Raw genomic sequence first — 24084 nt, 5'->3', positions numbered from 1 at the left:
CGTTGCCAGCTTCTCTCGCGAGATGTGGCCCGCAGCTCCATGCCTGGGCGGATTTTTCGCCACGCCGTGCTGTCAACTGACCATGCTGAGGACAGGGTGGCCGGGAACCGGGGCGTTCTGTATGTGTATGTGTATGTGTATGTGTATGTGTGTGTGTGTGTGTGTGCGCGTACAAAAAGAGTGATGCTCGCGGCAGCATGCTCTCACCATGGACACAGACACACAGACACGGGCTCCGGGGGGGGGGGGAGCAGGCGGCGGGAAGGGCGAGGTTGAAAAGGCTTATCAGTTACACGCGGCCTAATCTGTCACGTGAGAACGTCGCCACGTGCCGCCATTGTTATCGCGCCAACTGTGCATCATCTAATACTTAGTTGGTGTCCCTGAGCAGGGGACATGGCCTGGTACTTGGCGCCCCGCGGCGCGCCTTCGGTTACGGCTCCCTTAACTTGGGCTTTTAAGATCGCCGGACGTGGCCTCCGCTCCCTGGATCGGCAAGGGCAGGGAGAGGGGTGTTGATCGGCCGGCCCGGGCCCCGGCGGAGACCCAGGGGCTCTTTGCGTGCGCGTCAACACCGGGGTCCCCCTCCCCGAGGATACTCCGGCCGCCTCCCGAGGAATGTGCTGCCTAGGGGCGCCTCTGGCGGTTGCGTCCCCCGTGTTGCGCGATTGGGTGACTTTTTCGCCGGCCTCATCGCCAGCCGAGCACGGTGGTGGCCATCACATCCACGCACACACACAAACGCACACACACACACACACACATTCTCTCCGAACTTGTCCGCGTCTCTCGCTCCTCTCCTTTCCTCTTCTCTGCTTGTTGGCTCGCGAGTTGGTCTTTGGCCTTGCACGAATCGGCAGCTCTCGGGAGGCACCCCCCCCACCGCGATTGGGCCACCGACGGGCCGGTTGTTCCCCCTGTCATTGGGCGCCAGCCGTCGCGCACCTCGACACTCGCACCCCAACACGAAAGGAGCCACCGGCGCGTAGCCTTCCATCCCTTTTCGGCACCGGGCGACCGAGCCTCGCGACCGGACCCCCTGCCGATAGACAGCCGGGCCGGCCGGGCGAAGGAAGCATGCCTGACGATGGCGAGCACCAGGCGTCGGTGGCCACGACCAGCACAGCCGGCCCGGTGATCACCTCCTCGCACACGGCCCTGACGGCCTCCTCGACGACCGCGGTCATGGGCCCGGCATCTGGGGACACCTTGTCCGGGCCCTCGGACCCGGGCCTTCGCGCGGCCGATGTGGAGGACCTGCTCCGGCGCTTTGGCGATGGCACGCACCCGGAGGTGGACCTGTCCCCGGCACCGACCGGGCACAGCCCCCAAGTACTTGACCTTTTCCTGGCCCTCCGCCGGCGGCAAATGTTGGCGGATTTGCTGGAGGCCCATGCGCGGGCGCCGCCGGCCGAGCCGGCTCCCGCGCCGGCCCCCCCGCCGAGGGCCTCGCCGGCCGCCCCGCGGGTGACGTTCCTGTCGCCGGGGCTCCTGCTTCTGGGGCCGGCGGCGGCCGGTGCGGGGCTTGTGCCGGGCGCCGGGGCCAGCCTCGGCCCGGGGCCCGGCCCCGGCGCCCTGGTCCTCTGGCTGTCGACCCTGTGCGTGGCGCTGGTGCTGGTATTCACGGTGGCGGTCTTCCGACTGACGGCCCTGGGCGGGGTGCCGGCCGCGGCGTCGCGGTGGCCCGGAGCCACGGCCGCCGGGCCCGGCGCCCCGGCCCCCGGCCAGGCCCCCGGGCCGGCCGACCCCCTCGGCTCGCTGATGGCCGAGGCCGGGCTCGGCGACCCGACGGCCGATCCCTCCTGGCTGAGCTCCATCCTGTCGGTGCTGCTGCGCTTGGCGCTCTTTTGGCTGCTGGGCGAGGGCCAGCCCCGGCCGGTGGACATCCGGGCGCGGCTGTGCACGGATGGCGTGACCCTGCGGGCCCCGGCGCGCGGGTGGCACCGCCAGGCCGACCCGGCCGCCTGGCCGTCGGACGCGTCGCAGGAGCACCCGGGCGAGCGCCACCTGCCGGGCTTCGGGCTGGAGCTCTTCGTGTCCGGGGCCGCCCTGCGCAGCGACCTGCTGTGGGACCTGGCGCAGTTGCCCTTTCTCTTTGAGGCGGAGGACTCGGCCGCCGACATGGACCCGGGCCAGGTGTACGAGGACCAGGCGGACACCGGCCTGCTGGGGGCCCATGCCTTTGTGCGGCTCTTCCCGCCGCGCATCGATGTGGCCATCCGCGAAGTCCGGGCCGCGGTCCGGTATGACCCGCGCCTCGGGGCCGCGCGGCAGGTGCTCGTCCGGCAGAGCCAGCTCCTGCTCTTCGAGCGCGGCCTGCGGTCGATCTTCCGCCGGGGGGTCAGCCCGCTGCAGTGGCTGAATTTGGCCCGCGGCTCGGTCGATGGGAAGCTGCTCTTCGACCTGGACGAGGTGCCCGGCGTGGACCTGGCCCCGGCGGCCGGCATGGTCCCCACCGGCAAGGGCGAGACCGGCATGCTGGGGGTGGTCCGCTGGGCGCTGGACTGGCTGGTGCCCCGGCTCCATGTCACCTGCCGCGATGTGGAGATCTTCCTGGTGGATGCGTCGATGGCGGCGGCCGGCCCGGCGCCGGGGCGCTACACCCCGGCCTTCCGCCGGAGCGCGCACCACCACCCGCCCGGGCCCGGGGTGGCCTACCCGGGGTCCGGCTCGCCGGCCGGCGACATGCCCGAGCCCGGGCCATCGGTGCATGGGCCCGGGCGCGGGGGGCCGCGCCGGCGCGCCGCCACGCAGCAGATCCTGCGCCGGGTCCGGGGCGATGTCACCTGCGTGGCCCTGGTGGCCCGGCATGTGGAGCTGGAGCGTCTGGCCGACACCGACACCTATGCCCGGCTGCATGGGCGCGGTGAGCTGTCCGACGAGGAGGACGACCATGACGAGGAGGAGGATACCGGCGCCGAGCAGGATGGCGGCCCGTCGGGGGGGGCCGACGGGCCGGCCGGGCCCGAGGCGCGGCCCGAGGCGCGGCCCGACGCGTCGGCCGGCCGCCCGGAGGCCCACATCCTGGCCGCCATGGGCGACCTGCTGGGGGGGCGGCCCGGGCCGGCCGGCGACGAGGGGCCCGACCCGGCCGGCCCGGGCCTCGGCGGTGGCCTGGCCGGGCTGCTGGGCGCCGATGTGGGCGCCCTGCTGGGCGGCCCGGTGGCGGCCATGCTCAGCCTCCCGGGGCAGGGGCTCAGCCAATTCTGGGACAGCGAGTGGGCCACCGGCATCAAGGACGTGTGGGACTTCGTGCAGCCCTGGGTGGCCAGCCGGACGACGCCGATCGTCATCGACATTCCGCTGACCGCGCGCCGGGGTGTCAGCATCCATGCCAATGTGCTGCCGCTGCGGGAGCTCCTTGGCCGGGACACCGCCGGCCTGGTCCCGCAGTGGCGGTGGTGGGAGCGTCTGGCCGGGCCGGCGCATGGTCATGGCGGGGGCGCCGGGCGCGATGCCCCGGCGGCCCGGGGCCCGGGCATGCCGGCGGCGCCCGGCCAGGGCCTGGCCGCGGCGGCCACCGCGACCGCGGCGGCCACCAGCGACCCGCTGGCCCTGCTGTCCTCTCTGAGCCGGGTTTCCCGGCGCCGGGATCTGCTGGCAAGGTCGCTGCTGCCGCGAGCGGTGGACCTGCGCCGCGAGCTCCTCGGGACCCTGCCCGGGGGGCTGTCGGCGGCCGAGGCGCCGGAGCCGGGCCCGGGCCCGGACAGCCTGCCGGCCGGGACCCTGCGCCCGGAGCGCCTCGGCCCGCACTGCCTGGTGCAGGCCGCCGGCCAGGCATACTGTCGGCTGATGTTCCGCTTCCCCCTGGTCCGGGGGGCGTTGCGGCCCAGCGGCGACATGGACCCGGTGGTGGATGTGGGGCTGGTGCTGCCGCGGGTGGCGGCCCGGCTCAGCCGCCGGCAGGTGTACGCCATGAACCGGCTCTTCCTGCCGGGGCTGCCCCGGCCGTACTTCGGGGATGCCCTGCCGAAGCGCGTGCTCGAGGCCACCCTGGCGCCGGTGGGCTGGCCCCCGCGCCAGGTGGCTGTCGAAACGACCACCGGCATCGGGCCGCCCCGACCGGCGGCCATGTCCCTGGCGGCCGGGCCGGCGGGGGGCGCCGCCCCGCCGGGCGATGTGCCGGCGGCCGGCCTGGCCCCCGGCGACAGGACCCCCCCGGCCGCGCCGGCGGCCGAGGCCCCGGCCGAGGACTACTACAGCCTGGCCACGGTCATCGGGGCCAACAACCGCGATGAATTCCTGCTATACATGTCGGAGGTGAGCCGGCACCCGGGCTACGAGGAGGAGGAGGAGGAGGAGGAGCCGCCGGCCGGGCTGGCCGCCGAGCAGCCGGGCCCGGCCCCCTCGGCCGGGCACGAGCCGGCCTCCTCGCGCAGCACGCTGGCCGAACGCCGCGGGCTGAGCCTCGCCGCGGGCGACCTGGAGATCACCCCCCCCGGGGGGGAGGCCCGGAGCCGGGCCTCGCCGGCCAGCCCGGACCGGCGCCGGCGCCGGCGGTCCCTGCTGCAGGCCTTCGCCTCGCCGGGGCCGCCGGCGGCCGGGCCGCGCAAGGACCCGACCACCGGCCAGCCGCCCGAGTCGCCGATGTCCCGGCTGCAGCGTCGGCTGCAGCAAATTGGCTGGCGCTCGGCGGCCAAGTCGACCACCGGCGCGGAGCCCGGCCCGGCGGCCGGCCCGGTCCCCGGGACCGCCACCCCGCCGCCGGTGGCCGACCCGGGCCCCGGCAGCCAGACTCCCCCCCAGGGGGCGGCGGCGGCGGCGGCGGCGGCCGCGGGGACTGCCTCGGCCGGCGGCCCCTCCGGCCGGATCACCCCGCTGTCCGAGTCGGCCTCCGGGACCCTGAGCTCCGGGCCGGGGGACTTGGCGGCCCCCGGTGCTCGGGCCGACCCGACCTTCCTGTGGCAGCTCCTGGCTTCGCGGTATACGCCGGCGGCCGGGGAGGCGGCGGCCCGGGTGGCCCGGGCCGTGGACCACACCCCGGGCGGGGTGGAGTCCGGGACCCGGACCCCGCCGGCGCCCGGCCGGCCGGCCGCCGGCCCGCCCGTCCCGCCGGTCATGGCCCCGGTGGATGTCGAGCCGGAGCCCCGGCCGCGCGAGGGGTTCGCCTGGTCGCCGTGGGCCCTGTCCCGGCGCCGGGCCCTGCGCCTGCGCTATGTCCGCCTCTACGCCACCCTGACCTTCCAACGGGTGCCGACCATGACGGTGAATGTCTTCCGGCCAGCGGTCCCGGTGCCGGGCAAGACCCTGGAGGAGGAGCTGGGCCTGCTGGAGCTGGAGCTCAGCCAGGGCGACGTCATCCTCTTCCGACTGTGGGCCCTGTATCGCATGCTGACGGCCATGCTGTACCGGGAGATGCCGGGCACCGAGGCCGGCAACTTCCGGCCCATCTTCGGCATGGCCTCGCACAGCCCCGGCACGGCCACCCTCTCGGTGCAGGCCGTGCGGGCGGAGCTGGCCCGACGCCCGGCCGGCGACCCGATGGCCGCGGTGGCCGCCATGCGCGAGCACGTGCGCGCCTGGCTGGCCGAGTGCGCCGATGGGGCCCTCCCGGCCGATGGGTCCGCCCCGCCGGAGCACCTGCCCCACTCCGGCAACAGCCCCCTGGCCCTGACCTATGGCGGCGGGGGGGGCGTCATCCCGCGGCGCTTCCGCTTCGATGGGTTCCTGGCCGCGCGCATCGAGGTGGTGGCTGCCGGCTTTGTGCCCGGCCGCGAGTACATCCCCGGCGAGGAGTCCTGGGCCCGGCGCCATGCCGGGTCGTGCATCGTGCGCGATTCCCCGACCCGTGGCTTGCTCCAAGCGCCCGCCGGGCCGACGGCTGCCGGGCCCGCGGCCGCGCCCTGGGGCGTGGTCGAGCTGCTCGGCCGGTCGGCCAAGTACCCGGCCATGACCATCCGCACGGTGGATGTCCGTCTGTCGGTGGTCATCCGGAATTCCGGCATCGTCATCAGTGCCTCGTGCGAGGTGCGTCCCGGGAGCGGTTGTTTCCCCCGGCGTCCGGGGCTCTTGCGGGCTGCCCCGCCTGTGCGGGCCCCTGGCCGTGGGCCACCGCCGTCGCTGCCGCCGCCGCCGCCACCGTGCCCCCCCCCCCGGCCGAATGCCCTCCCGGACGCCGCTGACCGTGTTCCGCCTTTCCCCCCCTTGCTCCTTCCTTCTTTCTTCGCGCGATCCTCGCGGCCCGGTTCCCCCCCCCCCCCCCGGGGCATCGCCACTGCTCGGCCTGGCCACTGGGTCCCGGTGTGGCGTCGGCGGCGACGATGCGCGACATGCTGCATGTGACCCTGGCCGGCGGCCGGACATGGGGGAGGGCAGAAAATTTCGATCACCGACACGCGGGGAGCCGCACGCCGAGAACCGGCGCACGGGCCGCTGCCCGCCCAGCAGGCCGGCCTGGCGGCCAGGATCTCCGCGGACCAGCGCGAGCCGGTGCCCTTCTTCGTGGTGGGCGGCCGCCAGCCCGGCGAGGATATGTCTCGCTTGACGGGGACCCCGCCGCCGGGGGCGGCTCGCGTGGGCAGCGGCAGCGGCACCCTGCCCGGGGCCGCCGGGGCCGATGCCAGCCAGTGTAGCTGGCTCGGGCTGACCACCCTGAGCATGGACCACCCGCTGAAGGTCCGCTACCACATGAGCTTCGTGCCGACGGCGCACGTCACCCCCGGGCCGTCGTCGGCCCTGCCGCCGGACCTGATCGAGTGGTACCGCCTGCAAAGCGAGGCCATCGAGCAGTCCCTGGAGCAAGAGGGCATGCTGGCCAGCGCCATGCGCCGGGCCCTGGTGGAGCCCATTCGCGCGGCCGTCAACATGGTCCTGGCCCGGTCCCAGAAGCTCAGCAAAACCGCCCTGCTGAAGATGGCCTTCCGCTTCCCGGGGCTCATGGGCCGCGTGGCTGGCTACACCACCGACACCACGGCCCTCATGCGTCAGGTGCTGAGCATCTTGCAAAGCTCGATCCTGTCGGATGGCGGCCTGCTCGGGCAGCTCCGGTCCCTGGGGGACGATGGCCCGGCGGCGTATGGGCACCTCCGGCCGGGGTCCTTCGTGGGCACCGGGCCGACCCCGGTGTCGCCCTCTTCCGGGCCTGCCTCCTCGGCTTCGCAGCCCGGGTCGGCCACCGGGCCGCGGACTCCCCGGGCCGGGGGCGGCCATGCGCGCCTCTTCGCGGCCGAGCCCCTGGCCGAGGATTATGCCAGTGCCCCGCCCGGGCAGCACCTGGAGGCCGACCGTCGCGATGCCTGGGGCGTGCTGGATGAGTGGGACCGCAGTGACTATGAGCTGGCCGCCGGGTCGCAGTGGGTCCAGGTGTCGGCCTCCGGCGCTCGGTTGCTCATCCGCCACGAGGTGGTCAATGCCATCATCGCCTTCTTCCTGATCGCCGATGACGCGGTCTATGTGCGTGCCGTGGTGAAATGCCCAAGTGCCCCCGGGGGCCCGAGCATGTGCCAGTGTCTTTGGCTGCCTTCGAACCGACTGACTGACTGACTGACTGCCAACACCATGCCGGGCCCCCTCTTGGCACGGGGCCGCGACCTGGCCCCTCGGCGCCGGTCTCGGGTCCCGGGCATCCGCGCCCGCCTCCATGCCCTTTTGCCTGCCCCCATCCTTGTGCCATGTGTCCCGTGCCTGTTGGTTCCCTCATTTCGCCCCCTCTCTCTGTCTCTCGCCCCCCCCCCCCTCCCCGCCTCCCCTGTACACACGCTCATGTGTTCTCGTGCTCGTGCGCGCACGACGCCATGCCCTCCAAAACCCCCGACGCCGCTGGCCGGCCCACCCCCCGGCGTCCTTCGACCGCTCGGGCTCGCGCTTGCTCGCTGCCCCCGTGCCGCAGCGCTCCCTCGGGTCCCTGTACTCGGTGAAGGTCTTCCCGAACGTCATCCATGTGACCCTTGAGGCGTTGGACAGCCCGATCATCGCCTTCCCCACCGAGTACTCGGTGCTGCACCATACGCCGGTCATTCTCCTGGCGCCGGACACCGTGCGCATTTCCACCACCGCCTGTGCCCGGGGGAAGATCGGCGATGCCCTGCGCCTGCACCTGCCGCCGCCACTGTACTCGACCATCCTCCTGCAGCAGGGCCTCCAGCGCCTGGTGGACCAGGGGGCCCACCAGCGGCCGTTGAGTGCCACCGACGGCTTGGCCAGCCTGCCGATGGACTTCATCCGCCATGTCCTGTGGCCGCTCTTCTATGACACCTATCGCCTGGACATCCTCAACTCGCTGGTCTACCTGTCGCCCTGTTCGCGGCGGGCCTTGCGCACGCTCTTCGTCCTGCCGGGCGAGCCGCGCATCACCTTCCCCGGGGGCGGGCTGGCCCCGGCCCCGGCCCCGGCTCCGGCCCCGGTGCCGGGGCCGGCCGCCAGTGCCGGCATCAGCTCCGGCCCCGGCGCCGGGGCCCGGTCGAAGACCGTGCTTTTTGGCTTTGTCCCCTGTGTGGTGCGCTGTCATCCTGCTTGTCTGTCTGTCTGTCTGTCTGTCTGTCTGTCTGTCTGTGTGTTTGTGCATGTACAATGAGCCGAGGGCGAGGCGAGGGCCAGGAGGGCGCAGGGTCTCCCTGGCGGAGGGCTTCGCACGGCCCATTGCCAGGTGCCAGGTGCCGGGCAGGTGTCGCTGTTGCCGGGGATGCCGGCCTGTGGGCCCGGCCTGCCTGCCAGATGAGCTGACCTGGATGCCCCCCTCACCCGACCGGGGCCCTGCGGCCGGTTGGCAAATCCGTCCCGGGACAGCGCCTGGAAATCTCCATCAGCTGCGTGCTCTTCGAGCAGCCGCCCCTCACGAAGGCCTTCCTGGATTATGGCCAACCGCGCCCGGGGCAAAGCATCACCACGCAGAACCTGGCCCGGATGTCCCGCGTCGGGGTGCTCGACTCCGAGGCGGCCACCGTGCATGGCCCGCCAGGCCCGGCCTCCGGTCACCCGCCGGGGCCCGATGGGTGGGCCGCCCCCGAGGCCGAGGCCGAGGCCGGGGTCACTCCGCCCGCCAAGCCCGGCCCGGGCGAGGAAGACCCCCGCGGCCCGCTTGGGCAGCAGCTTGAGCGCCCGGGCTGGGTGCCGCCGCCGCCGCACATCTTCGCCCGGTCGCCGGGGATCTTTGTGTCGCTGTCGCTGCTGGGCCAATCGCACCCGGTGGTGCCGGCCGATGCGCACATGGCCCCGAGCCTGCCCGGACTCCTGTCGGAGTCGGTGCGCGCCTCGCCGATCCCGGTGTCCCCCATCCAATCGATCCCCCTGACGCCGGAGCAGATCGCCAAGCTGCCGGCCAATGTGCGGGAGAGCCTCTTCGCGCGGACGGCGTCGGCCGCGACCGGGCCGCGGACGGCACCGGCCCCGGGGCCCGGCTCGACCGGCGCCGCCCCGGCCGTGGGCCCGGGACCGGGCGTGCCGATGACCCCGGCGGCCATGCGGAGCCCGGGCCCCCCGGGCGAGGCCGACCGAGTGGCCCCCTCGGGCAAGGGCCAGCGCCTGGTGTTCCACCTGTCCCCGGCCACCATTGCCTCGTGCATTCGCGTGGCCGACTCCCTCCGGCAGATCCTCAATGCCAGCGGCGACCTGGCCGGGCAGGAGCCCCCCTCGCCGACGTTGGCCCTGGCGGCCGGCGGCTTTGCGCCGGGCGACACGGCCCCGGCCGGCTCGATGGGCCCCGGGCCCGGGGCGGCGGCCCCGCCGGCCGGACCGCCGACCAAGGCGCCCCAGCCGGACGCCGCCTTCGAGGAGGCCTTCTTCTGCAGCCTCAGCGGCTTCCTGGAGAGCGCGTGCGCCGCCTGCCAGGACATCCGCCGGACGGTCCCCTGGCTGAGCGAGCGCCTGGGGGCCGGGTGCGCCGCCGGTGGCCCGGGCCCCGGGGATGCCGGTGACGAGGGGCATGGCCTGTCGCCCGGGTCGTGGTATTCCGGGCTGCAGGGCAGCCCGGATCCCACGGGGGCCCGGTCGCCGGGGTGCGTGTCCCCGCCGGATGTCACCCCGCCGGACCTGGAGGACCCGCTGGCCCTGCGGCAGTATCTGCGTCAGCAGCAGCTGGCCCACGGTCTGAATGTCCCCCTGGAGGAGCAGGTCCTGCCGCCGGGGCCGGGGCTTGGCCGCACGGCCGGGCCCCGGCAACCGGCCGGCCGGCTGCGGGCCATCCTCGACCAGGCGGACCCGCTGTTCGAGTCCGACACCCTGGAGGACCTCCTGCAGGCCGCCCCCGGGGCCGAGACACCCGGCACCCGGGGGGGCGGCCTGCCGGCCGGGGCCGCCGCGCCCCCGGGGTCGGTGTCCCCCCCGCCGGCCAGTCGATCGGCCAGCGACTCGGACGGGCTCCTTGCCCCGGCCATCGGCGAGCAGGGCATCACCGCCAGTGCCAGCCTGCTGGAGCTGGCCGGGCGGCCGGTTCTCCCGGGCGGCAGCCCCCCGGCCTGGGGCCGGTCCCCCCCCGGGGGGGTGTCTGCCCAGCCGCCGGGGCTTGGACCGGCCGGGCTCGGCCCCTCGCCGGGGGCCCAGCCGCCGGGGCCGATGCCCGACCGGCCCGGGCCGCCGGCTGGACGTCGGCCCGGGGCCACCCCGCCGGCCCCGGCCCGGGAGATTGCCTTCTGGATTAATCGCGAGCCGGATGCCGGCTTGGCGGCCGTGAAGCCGGCGCAAAGGCTCCCGGGCCGGCGCCGGCCGGTGCCCCTGGCCGACGTGGTGGCCGCCGCCATGGCGGCCGAGGACAAGGCCGACCCGGCTGCCGGGGCCAAGTCCCCGGCTTTGTTGCGGCCCGGGCCCGGCATCGCGGCCCGGGACTTCAGCCAGGAGTTGGAGCGGCTGCATGACGATGCGGCCGCCCTGGCCGGGGACCCGGGGCCGTGTGCCGGGGCCGACACCCGCCGACACCGGCACACCCGGTCGCCGGACGGGCGGCCGCCATCGCCGCCGGGGGGGGAGGCCCCGGCCGCCGGTGGCCCCCTCCCCCGGGCCCAGTCGCCGCCGCTGGAGGCCGACATCCGCCAGGCATACTGGCTGCGGGCCCAGCGACTGGCCGGGCTGCCGGAGCTCCACCGCCGGCCGGCCGACATCGCCTTCGGCCCGCGGGCCCTGTCGGACGATGGGCTGGCCGGGCGCGCGGCCCCGGGCTTCGATGGGAATGCGCGCGATGAGCGCCAAGCGGTCGGGGAGTTTGCCCTGGCCCGGGAGGCCCTGGTGGAGATCCTGCGCAATGCCACGGCCGGAGCCGGCGGCCAGCGCGGCCTGGTGGGCTTCTGCACGGAGCACGCCCGGGCGGCCGAGCGCTCGGCCGCCGACCCCTTTGCCCCCTGCCCCGGGTGTGGGTTTGTCCCGCCCGGGCAGCAGAACGAAATGATCGCCCCCTTTGCGCCGTTGCAGTGGTCGCGCCCGGCCGCGGAGCCGGGCCGCGGCGGGGCCATCCGCCGGCCCATGTTCGGCATCAGCCTCCTGGTGGAGGATATCTCCGTGCAGGCCTGGCACCCGCGGTGCGTCCTGGCCAAGGTGGCGGCCGACCCGGCCGCCTGCGTGCCCGCGCCCCTCCCGGAGCCGCTGCTGCCCGCCCTGCCCTGGTTCTGACCGCTCAAGCCTGTTGTATTGTCTCCTCGACGCCGGCCGGCCTTCTGTGTTCGCGGGGCGATGGGGGATGCGGGGGATGCGGGGGATACGGGGGGGGGGATACGAGATTGGGGGGGGGCTGGAGTGGGGGGGGGGGGGGGGGGGGGGGGGGGGGACCTGCCTCGCTTGCGTCTCGCTCGGGCCCATATGCTTGCATGGCCGCCGGGGAGCAGGTCCGAGAAGCATGTGGCCGAGGCCCGGCTGAAGATGGTCGCCGTGCGGGCCCTCTGGTACACGACCATCCGGCCGACGTGGGCCGGGGCCCGGCCGCGCCCGGCCGGCGGTGGGATCCTCTCGGCCGGGGCCCCGGGCGAGACGCCGGCCCCCGGGGCCGGGGGGCCTCCGCCCGGTGCCGGCCCCGGGGTCCCGGCCACCCAGCCCGGCAGCCACCTGGCCAAGTTCGACCGCGAGGCCGTCCTCTCGGAGACCTCCTTCCTCAGCATGTCGGTCATGCTGGGCTCGGCCAATGTCAATGAGATGCACTCGCGTGCGGGCGGCGAGAGTTTCATCCTCTCGACAGATGGTGCGTGCCGCGTGTCGGCCCGGCGCCTGGGCCCTCAGGCGCCCCCGAAACACACCTGCTCATGGCGCGGCATCCGGCGCGGGAGGGGGGCCGGGGGCGACCGGCACGCCGTCTGCCAGCCCCCCGCGCCCCGCGCCCCGCGCCCCGCGCCCCGCGCCCCGCGCCCCTCGCCCGCCAGTCCAGCGCCTGACAATCGGTCTCCATGGCCCGGCCGGTGCTCGGCTCGGCGGCCGCCGCACCCTGAACTCGCGCGCTCGGGGCCCTCGGGCGAATGCCCAGGCAACTGGCCCGGGAGCCCGCTGCCGCAGAACGCCCAAGGAGGCGGCTCGCCGGGGGTCAAGCTGGCCCTGCGGATCTCGTCGCTCGACCGCCGGGGCCTGGCCCTGGAGCTGCCGGTGACCATCGGCCACGGCCGGCGAAGCGTGTCCGGCTTCATGCCGATCCGCTGGTCGGCCGCCAGCTGGTCGCACTACAGCCTGGAGTGCGACTCCTGGACGCCGGTGTCGGTGCGCCTGTGCCCGGCCAGCCTGCGCCGGCTGCTGGACATCCCGCGGCTGGCCCTGGCCGAGTCGCAGCAGCTGGTGGACGAGGCCCACCGAATCCGCCAACTCCGGGCGGAAATGTGGGCCGCCTCGCGTCGGGCCGCCATGGCCAAGGCTACCGAGCACCACTCGGCGGCGGCCGGGGACCGGGGGGGCGGCGCCGGTGTGCCGCCGGCCCGCGGCCCGCCGCCGGCCCCCGGGCCCCAGGCCGCCACCCTCCCGCGATTGGGCCTGTCGGTGGAGGACCTCCTGGCCCTGGGGGTGCAGCCGGGCGCCGGGCCCGAGCCGGCGGCCCTCGAAGACCGCGCCCTCCCGCCGCAGGACCAGGTGGTCGACACGCTCAGCGTGCCGGACGAATGGTCCGCACGCATCAGCCTGGCCGGGGTGACGGTGGCCCTGCCGGACTGGGCCCACTTTCGAGCGACCGGCGGCTGCCCGGCCGGGGGGGGGGATGCCCGGCCGGGGATGGGCCCCGGGTCGGCCGGGCCCGGGTCCCCCGCCCCCGGGCCCCGGGGCCGCTACGACTCGCACCTCTTCTTCGGAGCCTCGCGCGTGTGGCTGGTCCTGCGGCCCTCGGACCCGGTGCTCTTCCTGACCGGCGAGGCGGTGGATCCGCTCATGCGCCAGGCCTTCGATCAGCACCGGCTGCGGCTGCGCCTGACCCGGCCGGTGGCCGGGGCCAGCGCCGACCCGGCCGCCTTCGAGCCCATGCCCCCCTTGGAAATCCTCCAATCTTGCGGCCTGCCGGTGGAGATGGACTCCTCCACGCAGCGCCTGGCCCCGCGGCTCGGGGTCAGCTGGGAGTTCGATGGGCTCCATGCGCGGCGCACTCGTGGTCCGTGTGGCAGCCTGCTGCAGCAGTTCCGCCCGCGGCCGGCCGCCGCCGCCGCCGCCGGCCTGGCCCCGCCGGACCATGACCACTGCTGCGATCAGTACATCCGCGAGGGGTCCGCCGCGCCCGGGCCGCTGCTGGTGGCCAAGGTGTCGGTGCACGCGCGGCCCGGGCCGCTGTCGGACTTGCCGGAGTCGGCCGGCCGGCAGAATGTCCTGGCTCGAGCCGGGCCCGGCGGCCAGCTGGAGCCGGTGTGCCCGGAGGCCGGCCCCGCCGGGCCCGGCTGGCAGACGGCCGATGGCCAGCCCGCGCGGCCGGCCCTTCGCCGTGGCCCGGCCATGAGCCTCCACGCGCGGGTCGATGTGTCGCGTGCCCTGCGTGTGGTTGTCCACCGGGAAATGATCGACAGCATGGTCAGCATCATCCTGACCCTGGTCAGTGTGGCCACCTCGCGGCCGGTCTCCGGCCCGGCCGCCGGGGGTGGCCTCCCCGGCTCCGGGGCCCCGGGCGACCTCAGCTGGCCCAGCAGCCCGATCACCTCGCCGGGGGTCTCGCCGCCCCGGTCGCCGCCGCCATCGCCGCCGCCATCGCCGCCGCCCCGGTCGCCCCGGTCGCCCGGCCCCGCGGGCCGGCCCATGGCCCTGGCGGTGCCCAGCATCGGGGCCAGCTCCTTGGAGTTGTGGCCGGCGGCCGGCCATCGGCATGGCGGCCCGCCGGATCGAGCCACGGCCAGGGGCCCAAGCCCCGGGCATGGGCCCGGGGCGATGCCGGCCCCGGCCCCGGCCCCGGCCCCGGCCCGGCCGGCAAAGGCCCCGGCCACCGGGCCGCTGATTTGGCTCAATTCGCTGGATGCTCGGGTGGAGGTGCCGGTGCTGGAGCTGGTGCTGGATCCGCGGGACTCCTCGCGGAGCTCGCCCCAGGCGGAGCGCCCCCGGCTGGCCGACATGCCGAGTGTCATCCTGCAGCCGGGCGGGCTGCTGGTGCGGCTGCGGCCGGAGCTCTCCCTGCGGGCCTGGCCGCACGCGCACCTGTCCGAGTGCCTGACGGACATGCTGGCGGCGCGTGGCGGCGAGGCGGGCACCGGCCCCGGCGAGCCCGGTGCCCGGCGCCCGGCCCCAGCCCCAGCCCCGGGCCGCGGTCCCGCCACCGCCGGCCCCCCGGCAGACACCACCATCGCCCTGGCCAACCGGTGGCTGGCGTCCGTGCGCCCGGTGACGCTGTCGGTCCGGCGGCCGGATTGCGCCGAGTCCCACCGCCTGGCCGAGGGCATCGCCGGGTGGGCGGGCTTCAGTCAGCCGATCTTCGAATCGCGCCCGGCCGACTGGGTGCGCTTTTGCCGGGGGCTGGCGGCCGGGCTGGACCCGGGCCCGGAGCCGGCCGCCTCGCGGCCCGGCTCGCCCACGGCCCCGGGCGACCCGCTGGATGCCGAGCTCCGGGCCCCGATCGAGGGCCTGGCCGATCGCACGGCCACCGAGCCGCTGGAATTCGAGCAGGAGGAGCACGACCCCTCGGGCATGGCCTACCTGCCGGTGTTCAATCCCTCCCTCTCGGGGCAGGTGCTCATCGGTAGCGGCGAGTGGCACCTGGCCGATTGGGCGCTGAGCAATGTCATCGGGCTGGCCATCTCCTGGCTGGCCAACCCCATCGCGCAGGAGGCCCAAACGGCCGGGGCCGGCTCGGCGGCCTCCTCGGCGCCGGCCAGCCCGCGGCCGACCGGGCCGGGCCCGGGCGACGAGCCGCCCCCGGCCGGGGCCGCCGGCCCAGCCACCGGGCCCCATCCCCATGTGTGGCTGGACTTGTCGGTGGTGGTCGGCGACCAGCTGGTGTTCCTGGGACAGTCGCCGGCCACGCACTTCGTCGTGCGGCCGGGGCTCCGGCCGGCTGGCGATCGGCCCGCCGGCGGGTCGCTGGCGCCGGGGTTCTTGCCGATGCCGCCGGCCGGCGGCCGGCTGAACCAGTCGGCCCGGCTGAGCCGCTGGGCCGGCGCCTGTGCCGGGCCCACCTGCGCCGAGCAGGTCGACTGGTTCGCATGGTTCCGGCTGTACTCCGGGGCCAAGGTCCGCCTGCAGGTGGCCGAGGGCGAGGCCGTCCAGGGGGCCACCCGTGTGGCGGTTCTCATCCCGGATGCCCTGCTCGCGTCCAATGTCCTGAGTGTGGCGACGCCGGCGGCGATGGCGGCGGCGATGGCGGCGGCGGCGGCGGCGGCGACCACCGGCCCCGGGCCCGGCCCCGGCGCGCCGCTGGCCCCCACCAGCCACGCGGAGTACCTGCGCATCCGGGCGGTGCAGCTCCAGTACCAGGTCGAGGCGCCGGTCATGGTGCCGATGTTGTCCGGCTCGGCGGCCTCGGTCACGCCGTCCCCCTCGGTGCGGGTGGCCTGCGCCGGCATCACCGGCTCGCAGATGGCCAGCCGGGCCGGCCGCGTGCCGGCCGACTGGGCCGCCGCCCGGGCCAGCAGCGCCTTCGTGCACCAGCCGCTGGGCCTGCGCCTGGCCGATGCCGGCCTGGTGGCCTACTGGCATGCGTGTCAGTTCTGGCCGGCCACGGGCGCGGCCACGGGCGCCGGCGCGCCCTCGGCCCCGGGCGTGGGCACCGGTGGCCCCGGCGGGCCGGCCGCCCCGGCCGGGCCCCCGCGCCTCGAGCCGTACCTCACGCGTGCGGCCTTCTCCCTGGGGCCCTCGCGCATCCTCCTGCGCGGGGTGCCGGCCGACGAGGACGACGCGCTGGAGTCCTGCCTCCGGGTGGACCTCAGCTCGCTGGAGCTCCACGCCTCGGGCTTCGAGCTGGGGGTGTCGGTGCGCGGCCTGCTGGCGGACACCGGGCAGCGGGTGTTCCTGGCGCGCGGGGCGGCCGGCATGCCGGGCCCGGCGGCCCCGGCGGCCCCGGCGGCCCCGGCGGCCCCGGCGGCCCCGGCGGCCCCGGCGGCCCCGGCGGCCCCGGCCCCCTCGCCATGCACGCACGACACCATGGCCGACGATTATGCCGCGCTGCTGGTGGCCCTGAGCGCCGATTGGGCCGGCTTCGTGCCGCTGCTCCGGCACTCGTCGGCCCTGTCGTCCGTCGGCCCGGCCGGCATGGCCGACATGGGCGTGGACATTGGCTTCGGGTATCGGCACGCGGTGCCGGAGCCGCGCGCGCCGGGCGCCCTGGCCGGCCCAGGGCCCCGGGGGCCCGGGCATCCCCCGGCAGCCGGGGCCGCCCACCCCGGCCAGCCGGACGACGCCCCCTCGCCAGCCCCCCCGGCCGATGGCATCCGGTGGAGCATCCGCCCGGACCCGTGGCTCGTGCCGGATGCCCTGCTTTCGTGCGTCATGGCCGCCCCGGGGGACTCGGGCCGGCAGATGGCCGCCGGCGGCACGCGCCCGGCCAGCGCCGCGTCGACCGCCTCGTCGGCCGGGCCCCCGGGGGCGGGGGCCGGCCAGTCGGATGTCGGCCTGCAGGCCATCTGGCTGCCGCCCATGCGCCCGGCCACGCTGGTGCGCCTGCACCTGTCGCCGGTGGTCATGCACTTGCATGTGCCGGCCCCGAGCCAGCAGCTGTCCACGCCGCTGTCTTTGCTGGGAAACACCACCGGCCTCGGGGGCAGCCTCCATGCCCTGACCGATGTGGTGGGGGCCGTGCTGGCCACCATCGACCGGTCGCGCTTCCTGCAAGTCGACCCGACGGCCGAGGTGCCGTCCATCCTCGGGGCCGGCGGCCCGTCGGAAGTGGCCCCGGCCGCGCCCGACCCCCCGGCCCCCGGCGGCCCAGTGCGGGTGGAACAACTCCTGGAGGCCGATCGCCTGCGGGCGGTCCCACGCCTGCAGCATCTGCCCCCGGGGTGCGGCCTGCGCCCGCGCACCGGCGCCCTGGACCCCCTGGATTTGGCCCTGGTGGCGTCGCCCCGGCCGGGTATGTTCCCCAGGCGTGGGCTACTTTGCCCGAGGCGGGCAGGCGGGGGGGGGGGGGGGGGCCTTTTCCCTGCGACTTCTGCGCCTTGTCAGGCCGCCCTCCGGGGGGTTGGTCTGTCCCGGGTGCGGCCGCTGTCCATCTGACCGTGTGACCCCTGCCCGGCTTCTGGGCCCGGATGCCCGCTGGCCGCAGACGTTCCGGCCAGCAAGCGGCCCGGCACCAGCCAGGAGCCAGTGCTGCCGGCGTTCGAGCGCGTGGACATCATGGTCGAGGCATTGCACTTGCATGTGTCCACCAGTGTCGGGGTGGCCGGCGTGCCGCATGCCACCAGCCGGTCGGTGTCGGCCGGCCGGCAAGCACCGGCCGCGGCGGGCGCGAGCGCGGGCGCGGCCCCGAAGGGGCCCACCGCCGGCCCGTGCCCCGGGCAGCGCTCGGCATCGGGCGGCTGCCAGGCACCGCTCATCGTGGCCGCGCGCGACTGGGTCGGCCTGCCGGTGCTGTATGTCCGCCTGGCCGGCCTCGAGGCGTGGATGTTGAACTGGACCTCGGGCGATGTACGTGCCCCGCCGGCGGCAGGCTGGCCGGGCCTGTGGCTGTACCCATTTGCGAGTGTCCCCCCCCCCCCCCCCCGCGCGCGCGCCCGATGCTGACCCTTTGCGATGCCGCTCGACGCCCCTGCCTGATGTGGGACCAACCCACGCCCCGACCGCCGACCACGCCCACAACCACACCCACACGCCAAACCAACCGCCCGAATGGGCCCCTGCCGGCCGGGGGGCCACAGATCGAGGCGCGCTTTTCCCTCGGGCCGGTGGCCATCTACCGCTTTGACCGGTCGTCCCTCAGCTGGCATGTGGTCCTGGAGCCGAGTCGCACCGAGCCGGGCGCCGGGGCCGGCGACCGCGACCCGCTGGCCACCAGCGGCGGCGACACCTCGGCCGTGGTGTCCAAGCTGGTGGCCCTGAGCGCCTCGACGGCGGCCGGGGCCCCGGCCTCCGCCCGGCACGGGTCGTCACGGCGCCTGCAGCTCCGGGACTGGGCGGCCGGCTTGCGACCGGCTGCCTGGCACCGGCGCCACCTGCCGGCCAATGCGCCCTCCCCCTGGCCACGCCTGCCGGCCTGGGGCCCGGGCGCCCGGCGGGTGATCTCCCGCACGGTGGACCTGCGCCTGGCCCGCGACCAAGGCCGCGGGGCCATGCGCGTCATGCTACACACGCCGGAGATGCTGGACTTCACCCTGAGCGACAGCCTGCTCCGGGAGATCCTCGTGTGGAGTGCCTCGGATGGGGGTGAGCCCGGGCGGCGGCCGGGGGCCGGCCCGCCGGTGGCCGGGCCCCGGGCCGGTGGCGAGGCCGATGCCGGGGTCTGGTCTCCGGCCCCGGGGCCGGCCTCGCCCGGGCCGATGACCGTGCGCCCGGGGGCCGCAGCGCGCGACCTCGCCGCCCGCCTGGCCTTCATCCCGGCCTGGGCGCCCTTCTCCATTGTCAATGCCACCGGCTTGGCGGTCTTTGTGACCCCGGTCGAGCGGTGCATCGAGGAGCGCCTGGCCGCCCTCATCCCCGGCAGCAGCGGCGCCCCGGTGGAGTTTGCCCCGGGGCAGGCGCTCAGGGTCCGGCCGCGCCCGGGCCACGCCCCGGCCGCCGTCCCCCACGGCCAGGAGTACTTCTACAGTGCCTTCGAGGAGGAAGTCACCGGCGGGGTGCTGGTGCGTGGCGTGCTCCCAGCCATCTGCATGCTTCGGGAGGCGGGGGGGGGAGGGGGACGTGCGCGCACTGTGGCGGCCCCTTGCGACCCGGATGTCGTGTGGTCCGCCTCCCCGGCCGGCCTCTCGCGTTGCCCGCCCCCCGCCCCGTCCTGTTTCCCTGGGTCCCCTCTTCTCCTGTCGCCCCGCCCCGCCGCTGCCTCTGTTTTTTTTTCCCTCTCTCTCTCTCACACACACACACATGCCGCATGCGCGCCCGTCGGCCGGCGCAGCCGAAGCACCACCACCTGGTCCGCATCACGCTATGCGTGCCAGCGCCGCCGGTCATGATGCGCCTGCCCGGGGCGGAGCCCGGGTCCCCCGGCCGCGGCCCGGGCCACTCGGCCATCAGCCCGCCGGGCCACGAAAAGACCCTCACCCTCGGGGGGAGCCTGTTGGAGGCGTCGGCCGCCACGGCCGCTGCCCTCGGGGAGACATTCATCTACTACGAGCGGGTGGTGTCGCTGCGGGCCCTGACGGCGTCGGTCTCCTCGCGGGTGCTGACTCCGAGCACCGGCCCGAGCAGCACCGAGCCCGGGCCCCGGGCCCGGCCCGGCGGCATGCCGCCACCCTCGCCAAGCTCCGGGTCGCATGTCGGCACGCATCTGACCGGGCTCGGGCAGGCCCTCAGCTCGGAGAGCGAGCGTCTCCTGCACTTCCGCAAGGCCCGGCACCCGGCGTCCCTGGGCCCGGACTTGGCCCGGCGCTTCCCGCCCTGCCAGAATGACAGCCAGTTCCGCCTGGCGCCGCACTTGCGCTCGGTCACCATCGGGGCGTCGCTGGTGCAGGGCGGCCAGAGCCGGCGCCTGGTTTTGGCGGCCCCCATTCGCGGGGTCAATGCCTGTGCCCGGACATTCGAGCTCCGGGTGACCGCCCGCCAGGAGCCCAGCCACCCGGGCACCGTGGGCTTCTTCGGCCGGACCGACATGCGCGAGCATGAGTCCCGGCAAATCATCGGCCCGGGCCAGTCGTGCGTCCTGCCGGTGGACCTGAGCCCGCCGCCGGTGGCCGGGTACACCGGGCCCGGCATGTGGGCCGGAGCCACCCCCGGTGGCGGGCCGGCCGACGGCCCGGCCGCCGCCGCCGCCGCCGCCGCCTTCGCCACCCCCTCGACCCTCGCCGACCCGGGGCTCGGCACCACCGTGCTGATCAGCGTCCGGCCGACGTCGCGCCATGCGCGCGCCTGCGGCGGAACACCCGGCGCCTCGGCAGCCGAGGCCCACCGGTCTCAGCATGACTTCAGCCGGAAGCTGGCCATCGCCCCGTACGGGCCGCCGCTGGAGGTCCTGCGCGTGGTCGAGTGTGCTCCGTTGGATCCGACCGGCCGGCCGGTCGTCGTGGCGGTGGTGGTGCGTACCCAAGCATGGGCCGGGCAACAGGGCGCGGGAGAAGGAGGCATGCCAGATTCCGGTGCTTCGCCGCGTCTCAGGTGCCATGTCACGGGCGCCGAAGAGGGGCGGCCCCCCCCCCCCCCCCCCCCCCCCCCCCCCCCCCCCCCCCCCCCTCGGCCCTGGCCCCGGGGCATGGCAGATCCACCGGTCCTTGACGTCCATCCGCGTGGTGCTCAAGCCGCCGGTGCAGGTGGACAACCGCCTGCCCTTCGACGCGTACCTGCGCCTGAGCACCGTGCCGCCGGCCAGCGATTTCAAGCTGCCCCGGTCCCGCGGTCGGCCGGTCCCCCGTGAGCGAGCCCGGCTGGCGGCCTCGGCCGCGGGGGCCAGCCCGTCGGTACGTCCTGCCCGCCCCCCGGCCCTGACCCGACGCCAGCGGTATTCCTATCCGCCTTGGTCCGGCCCGCAGCGCGTGTGCACCATGATGGACGAGGACCCGGCACAGTGGCCGGCCGGCGGCCCGGCGCCGGGGCCTGCCCCGGCTGCCGGCGCGGCCTCCCCGGCCGGCGGCCTCACCGGCAAGCTCATCCGATCCGGCCGGGCCTTCGGCTTCCTGTCGTGGCCCATCAGCAGCGGCGAGCCGGGCCCGGCCGCGAGGGCGGCACCCCCTCGGGCAGCCGCCCGCCAGGCCGGGCCCACCCCGGAGGAGCCCCCGGAGCCGGGGGCACCCGCGCGTGGGGCCCGGCGCCGGGGCCCGGCCCGCGGCCCGGCCATCTGGTACATGGCCCGGGTGTACCTGGGCCTCGGGGCCGGCCTGCTCGATCGCGAGGGGCTCTACCTGGACCGGGCCCTGCGGGGCCGGCTGCTGGCCCAGCGCAATCGCCGCGCCTTCGAGGCCTTCAACCGGGCCGAGCGCCGGCGCCGCCGGGAGAACCTGTCCGACGCGCCGCCCGGCGAGCCGGGCTTCTGGCTGAGCCTGAGCCTGTGCATGGCCGGCGGGGCGGTCTTCCGCACGCCGAAGCCGGTGCGCGTGCGCATGGAGCCGGCCGCCCTGACCGCCGACCGTGCCGGGGCCACCCCCGGCCGGACGTCGCTCATTTCCCTGCCGGGCTTCCGCCGGGACCACTCCCTGCGCCTGGTGGGCCCGGACGGCGAGTCGTGCGAGGTCATCCTCCGGTGCGTGTCCCCGTGCCTCCCGTCGCCGTTGCGGGGGGGTGAGGGGGGGGGGGAGGGGGGGCTCCAGCGTCAGGCGTGCCGGCCTTCGGGGGCGGGCTCAGCCGCGGCGATGGCCCAGGGGCGGGGGGGGGGGGGGGGGGGGGGGGGGGGGGGGGGGGGGGGAGGGGGGGGGGGGGGGGGGGGGGGGGGAGGAATGGCGGCAGGCGGAAAGCATGCCCCTGCTCGGTTCGCCCGCGAGGGCTCAGCATGCTGACTGGGGCTTTTGGCTGGCACCGCCGCGGTGGGTGGGGCATGGCCGGCCGTACGGCCAGCCGCGATGTCGAGTCCAACACCCCGGTGTTCATCCTCTACAGTCGCCTGGTGGTGCTGAATCGGACCTCGCTGCCGATCATGCTCAAGCAGTCCGGGGCCCACTCCAACAGCATGTCCATCGGCCCGGCCTCGGGGATTGCCTTCAACTCGGACATCCTGCGGCAGCACTTCACCGAGGCGATGCTGGAGCGCGAGGCGCAGCTCGCCGCCGCGGCCCAGGGCCCCCGGCGGCGAGTTGGCACGCCGCCCCCGGGCCCGGAGCGTCTGTTCGGCCTGGCCGACGCGTCGGACGCCGAGCTCGGCATCCGGCCCTCGGACTGCATCCTGAGCCTGTTCAACCGCGAGCGCAGCAAACTGCCCGACACCCAGGTCGGGCTCTTTTCCCTGGAGCGCCGGACCAAGGTGGTCCCCAAGCGCCACACCAATGCCACTCTGCGCACCCGGCACTCGCGCTGGAGCAAGGTACGCCGGGGCAATGCGCCTGCTCGCCGAGGGCACACGCACACACACACACGCACACACACACACACGCACACGCACACACACGCATGCTTTTGTGTATAGCTGCACACGTGGCCGACGGCGGAAGGGCCGTGCCGCCGGACAGAGGCTCCGCCGGAAGTCTCGGCCTCCGGCCCCGGCCGGGGCCGAAGGGGAACCTCTCGCACATGTTACTGACCACCCTGGCCTCCTGGCGGCGGGCCCCGGGGCACGATCCACCCGAAGGCCGTGTACATCGACGCCCCCGGCTCCGAGGGGGTCATCGAGCTGGTGCCGGACCTGGTCAGCCTGGCCGCCGACCGGGCCTTCCCGGAGGACGGCACCGGCTCGGCCCAGCCGCGAATGGCCCGGTGGCCGACCCTCCTCGGGGGGGGCACCGAGCAGCGCCTGGCCCGGCGGCCGGGCGGCACGGCCGAGCCGGTGGACCCGGGCCTGCGCAGCCGCCGGGTGTCCGGGTCCCGGCGGGCGGCCGACGCGGCGGCCACCGCCGCCGTCGAGGCCAGCCTGCTGGAACTCTCGCGCGGCTATGCCCAGCTGTCCATGAGCATCGTCCGGGCGCATAGCCTCACGCGGGCCGGCGTGCCGCCCTCGGTCCACCCCCGGACCCGGGTGCTGACCATCGAGCCGCGGTATGTCCTCAGCAATGAGACGGACTTGCCGCTGCTGGTGCGCCAGTTGCCGCCGGCCGGCTTCGAGCAGGCCCGCGCCCAGCACCGCCAAGCCGGCGACCCCTTCGACTGGATCCACCTCTCGGGCACGGGCCCCGGGGGCGGCGGCTCGCGGCCCGAGCGCGCCGCCGCCGCCGACCCGCCGCAGATGTACCTCCCGCCGCACAGCCGCGCCGGATTCCACTTCCTCCAGGCCGAGGCCTTTTGGCGCTGCATCCGGGCCCTGGCCGGCCGGCGAGGCCTGCGCGTGCCGCTCCGGTGTGCCTGCGCCCCGGCCCCCGGGGCCGACCCGGCCCCCGGGCTGGACTTCGAGTGCCCGACATGCGGGCCGGCCGGGCAGCAGGCAGCCGGCCCGGGCCCCGAGGGCCCCTCCCCGGCCCCGGGCCCCGGCCCCTTCCCGGACCAGGCCACCCGCGCGGTGCAACTTCGCCTGGCCGCGCGGCTGTCCTCCTGGACCTGGCCGGTGGACTGCGACACGGCTCGGTCCAGCTTCCTGCTGGTGGCCCTCGACGAGGCGGCCGCCCGGTGCCCGAAGGCGGCCGCCGAAGCGGCCGAGGCCGTTGCCACCGCGGCCGCCCATGCCACGGCCACCGGGCCCGGCCCTCGCCGGGCCCCGCCGCGCCCCTGCCCGGCACATGCCGGCGGCGTGCGGCTGGTGCTCCTCCGCGTGGAGGTCCACACCTCGGAGTCCACCACCACCGTGGCCATCCGCGAGACCACCTCGGCCCCCTTCCGCCTGGACAATGCCACCACCAATTGCCGGGTGCGCTTCGCCAGTGTGGCGGCCCTGCCGCGCACCCGGGCCGACCTGGACGCCCCGGCCCCGGGCACGGCCTCGGACACCGGCATCCCGCCCGGGGCCCCGGCCTTCGAGCCGCCCCCGCCGCCGGTCATCGACGACACCACTCGCTGGACCATTGTCGGGGATGTGTGCGTGTAGCCCCGCCCGCCGGTTGGGCCCCTCGCCGCCCCGTGTGTCCTTCGGGGGGGGGG

At 75.9% G+C, this 24084-nt stretch overlaps 2 protein-coding genes across 2 annotated transcripts in view; both read left to right on the top strand.

Moving 5' to 3' along the window:
* Positions 1-1077: 1077 nt before the first annotated feature.
* On the top strand, positions 1078-11535 carry H696_00571 (hypothetical protein; the record flags this gene model as incomplete). Its single annotated transcript, XM_009494447.1, has 4 exons — positions 1078-5967; positions 6385-7392; positions 7829-8434; positions 8725-11535. 4 exons carry the CDS (start codon positions 1078-1080, stop codon positions 11533-11535), a joined length of 9315 nt encoding a protein of 3104 aa, XP_009492722.1.
* A 186-nt stretch (positions 11536-11721) lies between these two features.
* The window catches only part of H696_00570 (hypothetical protein), a gene marked incomplete at both ends in the record, with an annotated part of 19806 nt that continues 7443 nt past the window's right edge, over positions 11722-24084 (top strand). Inside the window, 8 exons of the mRNA XM_009494446.1 lie at positions 11722-12097; positions 12377-17362; positions 17555-17916; positions 18147-19067; positions 19337-20452; positions 20634-21610; positions 21856-22384; positions 22649-24021. Of these exons, the coding sequence (XP_009492721.1) occupies positions 11722-12097; positions 12377-17362; positions 17555-17916; positions 18147-19067; positions 19337-20452; positions 20634-21610; positions 21856-22384; positions 22649-24021 (10640 nt within the window). The remainder of the gene's footprint in view (positions 12098-12376; positions 17363-17554; positions 17917-18146; positions 19068-19336; positions 20453-20633; positions 21611-21855; positions 22385-22648; positions 24022-24084) is intronic.

The sequence above is a fragment of the Fonticula alba genome (assembly GCF_000388065.1).
Source record: "Fonticula alba strain ATCC 38817 unplaced genomic scaffold supercont2.1, whole genome shotgun sequence".
Taxonomy (NCBI): domain Eukaryota; order Rotosphaerida; family Fonticulaceae; genus Fonticula; species Fonticula alba.
The sequence above is the reverse complement of the archived record's forward strand: the minus strand, read 5'-3'. Positions and strand labels throughout refer to the sequence as shown.